This window comes from Panthera leo, chromosome B4, assembly GCF_018350215.1.
Source record: "Panthera leo isolate Ple1 chromosome B4, P.leo_Ple1_pat1.1, whole genome shotgun sequence".
Classification (NCBI taxonomy): Eukaryota; Metazoa; Chordata; class Mammalia; order Carnivora; family Felidae; genus Panthera; species Panthera leo.
The window spans coordinates 102,915,625-102,928,510 of record NC_056685.1 but is presented as its reverse complement, the minus strand read 5'-3'; the positions used below and the strand labels follow the sequence as shown (position 1 = coordinate 102,928,510).

The window sequence follows — 12,886 nt, the reverse complement described above, 5'->3', positions numbered from 1 at the left end:
AAAAGAAAACTAACTGGTCGGTTCAAAATTTGGCATTATCAGCCTAATACTGCCACCTAGAGTTCTCAATATCTCAAAACTTTTTATGGACCAAAGGAGAAAGGGATTTATTAGGTAAATGTAGGATCAAAAAACTAGCAAAACAGTTAATAGGGTTAACAAAAAATAGAATTTCAGCACCTGCAATATAGTAACATTTTGATATTTTGTAGAAGCTCGCTGTTTCATTATTGGCATGTTCTCATAGTATTAAAAGAATGTTCTATTACCAATTGCACTTTTACTGATTTTTATGAATACTTTATTTTTTTTTAACTTTATTGGGGTCGAAAATTATTATGTTGGGAAGGCATTTAGAAATTTAAATTTCCGGGGTGCCTGAGTCAGTTAAGCATCTGACTCTTGATCTCAGCTCAGGGCATGGTCTCACAGTTCGTGAGTTCGAGCCCCACATTGGCTGTCCACTGATGGCATGGAGCCTGCCTGGGATTCTGTCTCTTCTTCTCTCTGCTTGTGTGTGCATACACATGCATGCACACGCTCGTTCTCTCGCTCTCTCAAAATAAATAAACTTAAAAAAAAAGAAATTTAAATTTCTGAATAAATCACACTCCATCTTGGTATGCTTTTAAGACCATTTTAAAATGTGCCACCACTAATACTTTTATTTTTTTTTTTTAATTTTTTTTTCAACGTTTTTTATTTATTTTTGGGACAGAGAGAGACAGAGCATGAACGGGGGAGGGGCAGAGAGAGAGGGAGACACAGAATCGGAAACAGGCTCCAGGCTCAGAGCCATCAGCCCAGAGCCTGACGCGGGGCTCGAACTCACGGACCGCGAGATCGTGACCTGGCTGAAGTCGGACGCTTAACCGACTGCGCCACCCAGGCGCCCCCACCACTAATACTTTTAAACTATACATTGGATTGAGGAGAAGAACACCCATGAAATGAAGCAATGCGCTGAAGAAAAACATTTATGGCTTTGATGTATCATTTCTGACTTTGAGGATATATGTCAAAATGTTCGGTAAACTAGAACAGAGTACTACTACAAATATTATGTATAAATGTATGCTGTTACATAAGACGGATTGAGAAGGAAAGTAAATCAACTGGATGCATCTCTTCTACAGAAAAACAAACTACCAAATCTGTCTTCTTAACAATGGTTAGGTAGTACACCTGAAGAGCCAATAGTTAGCTAACTTGCTTGTCCCATTCATCTCAAATAGCATAGATATGGCAGTACCCGTTTAAATGTGAAAGTTTAGTAAAGTATTCAGTTACCACATTGCGACACGGAGCAAAAACATCGCTGTACAAAATGGAGCATTCTTTCTTGGCATAAGGAAATTTGTTTTGATGTGCCTCACAGGGTTTAAATAACTCACTTGGGGTTTCACACTGTTGAAGAAAAAAAAGGGAGAAGAGAAAGTTTCCCGGGGGGACTTCTGAAGCCGAAACCAGAGTGAACCATTCTGACTCCATCCACTACAATCACATCTACTGTATTCTCATTCTTTTAGACAGGTTTTACCTAAAGCATCTGTAGTCAGCCAACTCAATGTTAATAGTGTATATATTTTTTTTTAACAACTAAGCATACTGTTAAAATTATGGCGATATTACAGAGAGAGTAAACAGTTTTTGAATTTGTTTCAAATGTGGTCATTAAAAAACTGCGTGAGCAAATGATTCTCTTTCTTTTTCCAGTTTCAGCTCTTTCATTTCTGTCACAGCCGTTCTCTGAGAAATTGTATAGGCACAAGTGTCTACAGGCTCACCTCCCACAGACTCAGAAATGTGGTCTCTGCCTCTTCTAATCCACCTCCCTGAAACCACCTTGGAAATGTCATCAATTGTCTCTTCATGAGAGTTGCCTAAATATAAAGGCCATGTTTTGGTGTTCATCTCACTTAACCTTTTGCTACCTCTGACTCTGTATATTACTTCACCCTTTTTAAACACCTCTCCTCATTTGTTCCTTGTGACACCATTTTCTTCTGGGTTTCCTCCTAATTCATTGGCTGCTACCCCCCATTCTTCTACCCCTTCCGTCTATACAAAGCTTGATCCTCAAACCTGGTTTTCCCCACTCTATATACACTTTTCATGGCTTCAACAACCCGTATACTCTAGTAAGTGCCAAATCTGTATTTCCACCCAAATCTCTTTCTTGAATCTCAAAACTGGAAATCTCCACATAAATTTCTCTATTGCTTCTCTTTAGTGCATCCTAACCTATACTTACCTTTGCACCTCTGTCCTGTACCCACTGTTCTCCACCATCTACTCTCCTCAGTGAAGAGTGCCAGCATCCACCCACTAAGCCAGCAAGATAGGAGACTTCCTTGAATCCTCCAGATTCATCATTCCTAAATACAATCTTTCAGCAGATGCTAATGATTTTAATCTTTAATGCCTCACAGGTTTGTGTCGTTTTCTAAATCTTCTCTGACTTAACACAACTAGCTGGATTAAAGAACCTCCCAACTAGTTTTAGGTAGATCCTAGGACTATCTTGCCACTCTATACTCTGCATCCTAGCCATTGCCTACTTCAGACCCTCCAGAACTGCCATATACAACCTCTTGAAATCCGATTAGGCACCAGTGTTCCTGACACCTTTTAACGGGCTGCTCTCTCCTTTCCAGCTATGCTGTTACCCATCACCTTCTCTTTTGTAGCTACCATAAGGCTTGCAGGATTCAGCCCAATGACACCTTCTTCAGGAACTTTCCTTTGACCATAATGAAGTCCAAGCCATTCACCTCTATCAAAGCACCTACCTGTCTCATATATTCATTGTTAATTTTTCTACCTCAACTACCAAACTAGACTTGAAATTTCTAATGACAGAGGCTTTGTTTTAATCATTTTATGGGTTCAAAGAATCTGGAAAATATGAAGTGCTAAATAGAACTTACCAAATGAAAAAACTTTTTCTTAATTTTTATTTTTGGATTAGGTATGAATAAGAATATACATTATAGTGAGTCTAAAATTCTTTGATCCAAATATTTAGGTATTATTATAAATTGTTTATACCTTAATTCATTTTGAAAGAACAAATGTAAGGTATTTCCTCCAAAAACTTCTAAATGCCACAAGATATATGAGAGCCATAATAAAAAGGATTTGGTATCTCTCCATAGAGTAGGAAGTTCATATATTAAATAAAAGGCTTGTACTTTTCAGCTTAGACCACAATGAAATATGCTGCTTAAATTTTACTGAATTAGGTGAATGTTTTATCTGAGGCCCCTCTTATGCTTTTAAGGAAATTTAGATATATTAGGTAAATTGGGTAAAGTGGTAAAGCAATTAATCAAATAGTAACCAATCAGAAAACTGTAGTCATGGATACCGCTCTTAGTTAGAAAGAAAAATAGGCTAAAAAGAGAAAGTAGAAGAAAAGAATGACACCAATTTTCAATTTGACTCTGTTTTCGGAGTTCATTCAGCATTTCTCAAAGTGTGACCCATAAGACACTATTTCCTTCAGAACTAATACATAAAAACATAGGTTCTGTGTCAATAAGTTGGAAAATCCTTCAAATTCATCCCTCCCTTGGAAGGAAATCCTTCAAAAAAGAAATATGTCTAACTTAAGACATATCTTCTTCAAGAAATCCTTCAAAAAAGAAATATGTCTAACTTAATTTATTCAAATTGCTCCCAAATGTAGTTGACCACAAATCCACTCCCTACCCATTCCCACCCCACACACAGCCATGTCTGGAGAACAAATGGTAAGAAATTCTGCCTTCATTTATCCATTGCTTTGAGTTGACAAAAGTTACATTATTAGAAATATAAATACCTTGATAAAGCATTTTGCTTTATGGAAGGAAAAGTATAAGATTAAAAGACGTGAATTTGAACGTCACCTCTGCTTCTTTCTGAGCATATATTAGTCAGGTCATTTAACTTTCCTGAGCTTCAATTTCTTCATCTATAATATAGAGGCAATGCCCTTAACATTACAAGACTGTCACAAGAATTACATGAGAAAGTAAATGTGAAAGTAAGTTGTCAGCTATGACATAAAATAGTATTATCTAAATAAATATTCCTATGAGAATAAAATGATAAATATACCAAAATATTTTTTAAGTTCTGTAATACATATATTCTACTTACCTGTCCCAATGCCCAACTATCTCCAAATACCTGGGCATTTCTCACTTCTAAGTTATTGGATGTGGTCATATCATTTGAAGTACATTTGTCGAAGTTTCCACATAATCCTGATAGTTTGTTCTAAAGTGAAAGAAAATTATCATGAAATATGAAATATTCTATATTCACTTCAACATTTAAAGGCTCAGTCACTAAAAATTTTTAAAGATTTAAAATTGACATTTTAAGAATTTCCACACATATAAATATGTTTCAAGATGATGTAATTTCATATTTACTTAATTGTATTTAAGTTACTTTAAAATTCTTATAACGTTTTACCATCCCCCAAATTTTATCTATCCACTCTTACCATTGTCTTAGCATTGATACAATAATGTAAGTAACTTGGGAAAGTATAATATAGACACTACAATATATGTGTATATGCATATGTATTTTGTATATATCCATATACATATAAATTTTAATATGAAAGTCCCACGTGATAAGCTTAAGATTTTGTAACACTGTAAATGTTGAAACAATAAAAATAATACATTGTTCATTAGATCATACTTTGAAAAGCCAAAACTTGCAAAACATAACATCTAAAGAAAAAAGTTAACTTTAATATCCATGTATCATGCCACCATGAGACACAATAAATAAAAACCACATTTTACTTCATATTTGTAAAGGTTGTTATAGGTTATGAAATGGTTATGGAAAGTGCCATATGAATTATTCACATCAACATTACTCACTGCATTTTCTCAAAAAAAATGTGAAACACTTTACTTAGAAGAGGGAGATAAATCAAAAGTACAGAAAAGAATGATCTTCCTAAAACAATGGAAATCCTGCTTAAAACATTGAAACTGAATGTTCTCTTCATGTATTGGTGAATGGAATGCAGCCCTTAGTAGATGATGAAGAAGGCTGCCCGTGTCTCCAGCAAAGATGACAATAACCTTGGGATTGCACCTGTCATGACCATTGCTTACCATGGTGCCTCAGCTCTCAGAAGCCACAATAACTATCCAAAGACAATGGCCACTTCCACCATTGGCCACCCAACAATGTGAGGCAGCAGCGAAGGGGGAGATGTAGAAGAATAATTGGTTAATTCACTTCCAAAAAGTAGGGAAGAGAGGATACATAATTAAAGTGGCAGAGGAATATGGGTGAAGAAAGCATGGCGATGGCTAAATTATTTCATCTTCATCAAAGAAATGCAAGAAGGCAGCAAACACCTAGTAACAGATTTATGGGTTTTATCTCACTTGAGGTTGAAAGAAAATGGCTTGACAATACACAATCATATCTTCAACTTACAACATATTAAAATCTTAAAACATATGTATCCTTTCCATAATTTTATAAGAATACATTGTTACTATCCCAGTTTTTCCCTAACTTGCCACAGATTAGATCCATGAGTCTCAATTTCAATTTCAGATAAACTGGATTTCTAAAAATGTATCAGTGTTTCAAAAACAACTTTAATATATGAGTTTAAAATATTTAATAGGATTGAAAATATTTAAAATAATAGACATATTTAATAATGCTTATAAAGCATTTAACAGAAAACAATATTTAAAACAATTTAGAATATAAATTGCCAAAAATTCTAAACAGTGCAGATTGGATCTTCAACCATGAATGAATAAAACAAACTAGTACATCCATACAATGGAATACTACTCAACAGTATAAAGGAACAAACTATTAATTCATTTAACAGTATAGATGAATCTTAAACATGTTTTGCGAAGTCAAAGGAGCCAGACCCAACAGGTTGCATAAAGACAAAACTGTAGACATGAAAAATAGATCAACAAGAGTTAATAATAATGGGGCAAATAATGGAAGAAATTTGGGAGTTGATAGGTCTGTTCTGTATACAACTCTGGTGATAGATACACAATGCCATGCGTTTGTTAAAGCCCATAGAACTCTAGACCATAATATTTTTAAAATAAATTTCCAAAAAAAAACCCCAGAATGTGGAGGAAAAGATGGAATGCAGAATGTAATAAAATGAATCTAATTATATTGCAAACATATCATATAACCACTCCGAAAGGGATGGGAAGAAAGAAACTGACCTAAGTAACTTTGGAAAACTGTTACTCTAAGGTTAAAATTGAAAAGAACTGCACACACCGCTGTACTCCAGTTGGTACAGTTTTTCTTCATTGGGTTACAAGTTAGCAATTCTGAACATACAACTTGTTTCCTAAAGAAAATATCAATTATTTTATTTTCTTAAAACATTGAAAGGTATTTGTAATTTCATTTCTCACATTTCATTTGGATTGATCTACCAAACAGGTTGACCTACCTTCCACTGGGGTCCAACTTTGATATGTATGGTTGTCTTTTTATCCCAAAGAATAGTGATATCATTCTCTGGAAAGTATACTACTATGTAGTACCCTGCCTTCCAAAGCTGGTATGTAGGGTTATTTTCCAGAAAAAAACCTGATCGTTTCTTTAAAAAGGGAAAAGAAAGAAAAAAAAAATGAATTCCTTGTTCCCTAACCAAAATGTAAACATTAAGTTAATATCCACCAGTAAGTGTCTAGGTACTAGTATTTTTGCTTGGCCCGTCTTGTCTGAATTCCGTAGTAAAACACAAAACAAATGCATAAAACAGGAAATACATAAATTGGTAATGAGACACAAGATGATAGAGGGGCTTAACATGGATAAACGAGCGAAGGCGTGAAGATATTTCTGTGATAGAAAAGAATATAAACAAAGGCACAGACATAGAGTACATTAAGGGGATATACCTTCTGACTCAGAAATTCTTTGCTAATGATGAATAAATAAGATTGAGTACTAAAAATGTATGATGTTACTTGCAGAAATCAAAAACAAAATCACAAAGTGTGTCTATACTCTATATATAAAACATATGTACAGATAGACTTATAGACAGATATATCTATAGATAGACATATGTATCAATATATAAACAGATCTATCTATATCTATCCATCTATATTCATATCTAGAGAGAGAGAGAAAGGGGAGGTGAATTTCCATTAAGGGGACTTAGAAAGCTTTCTTGCAAGGAGTGGGATATGAATGGATCTGCAAGAAGCCCTACATAGGAAGGTACACAGAGCTGGAAATGAGAATGGAGAAGAAATCATTCTGAGCAAAAGTAATCACTTGAATAGAGACTTGGGGTAAGAAAGTTCAAGATTTGTTCAGGACTGAGGAGAGCACCAAAAGTCTAGAGCATGGATTCCATAACAAGCATAGTCTGAGGCCCTTTTGCAGCCAAGTTATCTGTACAGTCAAGGGTTGCTATTCTTTGTGCAAAATGCATTCAATAAAAGTTTCTGAATAGGAAAGTGACAGACCGTGTTTCTATTAAAAGAAAATAACTTGTGTGCTATAAATAATAACATTAGAGAAAAACTAGAGATGGAACCCATTGGGAAAATTTAGAGTACCTTTAGCCTAAAGTACAAATATGCAACATTCCTCAGGAGCAGGTGCTATACCCTATAAAATTTACATTAAATCTGACATTCCAGTTAGCTCATATAATAACTTTAATAATACACGGTTAAATCAAAGTAAGTAAAGCAAATTTAGTCAGAAGCAAAATAAAAATTGTGAAGCGGATATGGAATTCTTTGATTATTTTTCTCCCCCAAATAATAACAAATGCATAGTTTGGAAATACTATACTATAGATGACATTTTAGAAACATCCCTTAGGGCAAATTAAGTAAACTTAGTCATCTCTACAAAGAGTTTTCAGTCATCTAGACCAAGGTCAAACTTAAAAGTACTCAGTATATTATATACAATAGTATATATATTGTGTAACCACATATATGGCTAATGGACTCTACCTAACCTCCTTCCTTCTACTCCAAGTGCCAAGTTGAAGTTCTGGGGCAGGGGCCTGGGTGCCTGTGAGGGTCTGCACTCAACCTGGGAGTATCCTTGTCTCTGAGTGACCAAGGCCTTAAAAATAAAGGGGGAAAAAAAACATGACAGGTCAAGAGAGAGCGCAAAACAAAGGGAGAGGGAAAACTTCCTGTTTTGAACAAGGGGCATCACATTTTCACTTCTAAGGAAGCCCATAATATGTGCAGCCTGTCCTGCCCCCAAGTCACTCTCTGCCACAGAACCTATTTTTATTGTTGTGATTACATTTTCAGTACCCTTCTATTATATGCTTTGTCTTTGGCTTTGCTATCTGTCTTCTCCCTCACCTGAATGTTAGCTCCTTGGAAGATGTATCAGATCAATGTGTGATTTATATATTTTTAAAACCTTCTTGCACTGGCCTGTTCACAGGTCTCATCTTCTAGCCTGATCAGCAGCAATTAAAGCAAGTAAGTGCAATATTTGTGGCTAATAGCTCTTTTCAATCCATAAAACACTTTTTTGTGTGTTTTCCTATTAAAGTTCCCTTGAACTGGTTGACAAATCTTCAGAACATAAAAATAATTTTTGGGTAAGACAGCTTATTATTAGACTTCCTTCAGGTTGGTTTTGCATCAGTTTTCCTGATGTGAAAGATAACTTTTCTATTTGCCTGTAGAGCTAAAAAAAAATCCTTCATTTTTACTAAACAGGGTGCTTTACCACAAGAAAAACAGTTCTCTTTGGTCTAAAGGAGATACTGTACTCCTTTCTGTTCAGATTAGGAAGCGAGGATGTTGCTCATTGGAAGAGGGAGGGTGTTATGAATTACCCAAAATAGAAACGTCCACTTTAGATGAGAATTACAGCATTTTCAACAAATTCTAGTGATCTTAGAAAGATAAGTTATAGATGTGGAGAATTAACACATTTAAAGGGCAGCTTAAATACATTTATAAAACAGTTATATCTTAAATATTTGACAAAACAAAATTGGGCATTTATTGAAAGAGCAACAGTTTTTCCCTTCACCTAGATGAGCAATCCATCTGCCATAAAATAATGGTACTTATTTTTACTTCTAATGCTTAGGAAAAATGTTAATGGGGGATTTGTTAGTGGGGGAAACCATTTTTATGACTTTCCTTTATCTTACTTCATAATTCACACCTCATATGGAGATGCATACAGGTGAGTACTGGAAGTTGAAAGCTATACTGAACTGTAATTACCGCTTCAAAAATGTGTCAAACTGTCCCTACAAGAACAGTTACTATTTTCTCTTCAGTTTTTTCTTTAAAAAAACACAATTTTTGTTCTTAGAACCTTTACCTATAAATGAATATCCAGCTGATAGCTATACCAAACTGCAGCAATTATGTCCAAAATATAACAACATGATATACAGACTCTGTTTGCTTTGCCAAAAGCTTGATTGCTGCCTGGTTGGTCTCAACATTTCTGATTGAAGTATAAACTATGATCTAAAGTACTTGTTCTCAAACTTTAGTGTCAAGAAGAATTGGGGGTACCATTAAAAATAATTGATTTTCATTCTCAACCTCAGCCATTCTAATTACTAAGGTGGGGCCCAGAAACCAGCTTTTATAATAGATATTCCAGGTGATTTTAATGCATATTTACAGACCAAACTTTGAGAAACTCTGTTCTAAAATCTCAGAGAGGCCACTTTTTAAAAGGCCATATATCAGGGGTGCCTAGGTGGTTCAGTCAGTTAAACACTAGACTCTTGGTTTCAGCTCAGGTCATCATGATCTTATGGTTCTTGAGTTTAAGCCCTTTGTTGGGCTCTGTGCTAACAGCACAGAGCCTGCTTGGGATTCTCATTCTCTCTCTCTCTCTCTCTCTCTCTCTCTGCTCCTCCCCTACTCTCTCTCTCTCTCTCTCTCTCTCTCTCTCTCTGCCTCTCAAAATAAATAAATACACTTAAAAGAAAAGTCATATGTCAGATCATGTCCTTTCTCAATGCCAAAATTTCTTACTTGTAAAACAAGTTCAAATATCTTACACCATTTAAGAGCCTCTGTGGTTTGGAACAAGCCTCCTGTCTACTGCCCTTGTTCCCATGTCCCCTGCTTTAAAGTCAGCCTGGAGACTCCTCCCTGAATCTCTTTGCCATACTGTCCCTCCACTATCCCTGTATACTTCGACCAAACTAAACCACTCGCAATTCTCCAAACAAACCATTGTATCTTTCAACTCTGTTCCTTTCAAATGACCATTCTTCTGTATTGACTGCCTTTCTATTCTCCCTTTTCACCTGCCTAATACCTACTCATCCTTTAAGACTCAGTTCAAATCATTTCATCCAAAGCATATCTTCTGAGCTCTCAAAAATAAGGAAGGTGAAGGAGAAGAGGAAAGCCATTTCTTGAAATCCATTATCTCATTTAATCCTTGTATGAATTTAAGAGGTAGATTCTCTAATCATCCCAAATTTACAATTGAGATAGCTGCAGCTTGAAGAGGTTAAGTAAGCTTGGTCAAAGTGACACAACTAGCAAGTGAAAAAAACAGGGATTCTAAATCACTACTGACTGACTCCAAAGTCCACACTCTTAACAACTACCCTAAACATCCAAGGTTGGCTTCTTTTCAGGGATTCCCATACTGTCCTATACACTCTTGCACATTACACTGAACATTCTTGTTTACGTGAATGTCTCCCTTGCCTGAGTATAATTCTTTAAAGGTAAGCACAGTGTCTTTTCACTGTTCTAGTCCCAATAATTAATACATATTTTGGTATATAGTAAAATGTATGAATGAATGAATGAAATGTATTCATTCTTTCAAATTGGGCAGGCTCCAAGAATACAGGAATAAGGGAAACCATGGCCCCACTTCTCACAGAACTCGTAGACAAATGGAAAAGACAGACAACCACACAAATAATTTCACTAAAGTGTGACTTGTGTCCCAACAAAGTGCTTGAGGGCATGAAGAAGAACTCCCTGAAGGAGTTAAGATGAGACCTACCATAGAAGAGTAAGTGAAAGAAAAGGCTGATCCAGGTGGGAGCAATGACTTTCATGAAGAACCAGAGGTGAGAGAAAGAATTGATCATTTAAAGAACTAATAAGATCTCCAACTTCTGGAATATGAGCTCGAAGCAGAAAGTGATGAGACATGAGGCAGGAGAGGTGACTGACCATGGTCAGATTGGTGAGATCGTATAAGGGAATGGGAAGTCATTTGAAAGTTGTGAGGCACTACAGTGACAGGAGATTAGATTCCCATTTTAGAAAAAAGCCACTCTGGCTGCAGCGTGGCAGGATAAGAGAAAAACTAAGACGGGAAGCCGAGAGTCTATTGTGGAGGGTTGTAGTACTCCAGATAATTGGTGATGGTTGCTGGGGCCAGAATCGTCACCATGGAGATGAAGAAAAGAGGAAAGAATTGGAATATAGAGAAGTGGAGTGTAAATGAAAAAGACAAGTATGATTTACTGAAGTCACATAACAACAAAGAAAAGAAAATTGAAATCGAGTAATCACTTACAGAGAAAAGTACCCCAAATCGTTTCTATTTTGTTTTCAGTATTCTCAGGACAAGTTAAAATGATCCTAAAAGAAATAATTTACTAACCTCTTTGTAAGGAGAGTCATTCAGATAAATTTCAGTGTCCCCAACTGAAATCAAAACACTTTTAGAACAAACAATATCGTTGTCAAAGCATTTCTTGTTCTGGGCAATGACAGATATATCTGAGTCATCTGCACTCTGAAATGTTAAAAATAATGCATTAATATAAGTATATACTATATATAATTTTTGGTTATCTTTTATTAAAAATTTTTAAAGACCAAGATTAACAATGGATTGTACTGAAATCAAAATACATCTTATTTCTAAGATAAAAATCATTTTGATCTAATAATGTAAAAAAGTTTATGCAAATAAACCAAGATAGCTCAATCTTTTTTTTTCTTTTTTCTTTTTTTTATTTTTATTTTTTTAATATATGAAATTTATTGTCAAATTGGTTTCCATACAACACCCAGTGCTCATCCCAAAAGGTGCCCTCCTCAATACCCATCTGATAGCTCAATCTTTAAACATTTATCTCTAATATCGTCCATTAAAATTTTGTTTTAGCAAAACTTTTTTTTCTATTTTACTATTATAGATCAAATTTATCAACCAGTTTCTGTTTCTTTTTTTTTTCTTTGTTTTTAAATATGAAATTTATTGTCAAATTGGTTTCCATACAACACCCAGTGCTCATCTCAACAGGTGCCCTCCTCAATGCCCATCACCCACCTCCCGTCCCTCCCACCCCCGATCAACCCTCAGTTTATTCTCAGTTTTTAAGAGTCTCTTATGGTTTTGCTCTCTCCCTCTTTTTTTTTTCTTCCCCTCCCCCACGGTCTTCTGTTAAGTTTCTCGGGATCCACATAAGAGTGAAAATATATGGTATCTGTCTTTCTCTGTATGACTTATTTCACTTAGCATAACAGTTTCTTTTTAATAAATACCTAAGATATGTCAGAGAAATTTTAAAAGAAATGTTTTCATTTGAGGCAACATCTTTTGTTATATTTTAAAAAAGTTTTCTGGGTAAATAATTTGCCTACAGGTTAAAATGGAAATAGATACAAAACTTCGGTACTGTTAGTAAATACAGTAATGTGTATCATTTGAGGGCTTCCTTTGAACATTACACATGTTATATTTAATTATTTCTTTGATATTTAATTATTAAGATATTTTTTAAATTATCTCCACTTTACAGATTAGAAAGTGAAGTTAAAAAGGATTAACGGATTGTCCAAGGTCACTTGGCTGAATAAAGGCAGAGACAGCTCAAAACCCTAATTTTTAAAATGCTACTTTT

At 35.1% G+C, this 12,886-nt stretch overlaps 1 protein-coding gene across 1 annotated transcript in view; it reads right to left on the bottom strand.

The window, feature by feature from the left end:
• Positions 1-12,886, bottom strand: part of OTOGL (otogelin like) — a 160,402-nt gene that overhangs the window by 61,265 nt on the left and 86,251 nt on the right. The window contains exons 27-30 of the mRNA XM_042947249.1: positions 11,638-11,772; positions 6,476-6,625; positions 4,147-4,266; positions 1,291-1,407 (exon numbers count right to left, since the gene is read on the bottom strand). Coding sequence (XP_042803183.1) covers positions 1,291-1,407; positions 4,147-4,266; positions 6,476-6,625; positions 11,638-11,772 — 522 coding nt within the window. The remainder of the gene's footprint in view (positions 1-1,290; positions 1,408-4,146; positions 4,267-6,475; positions 6,626-11,637; positions 11,773-12,886) is intronic.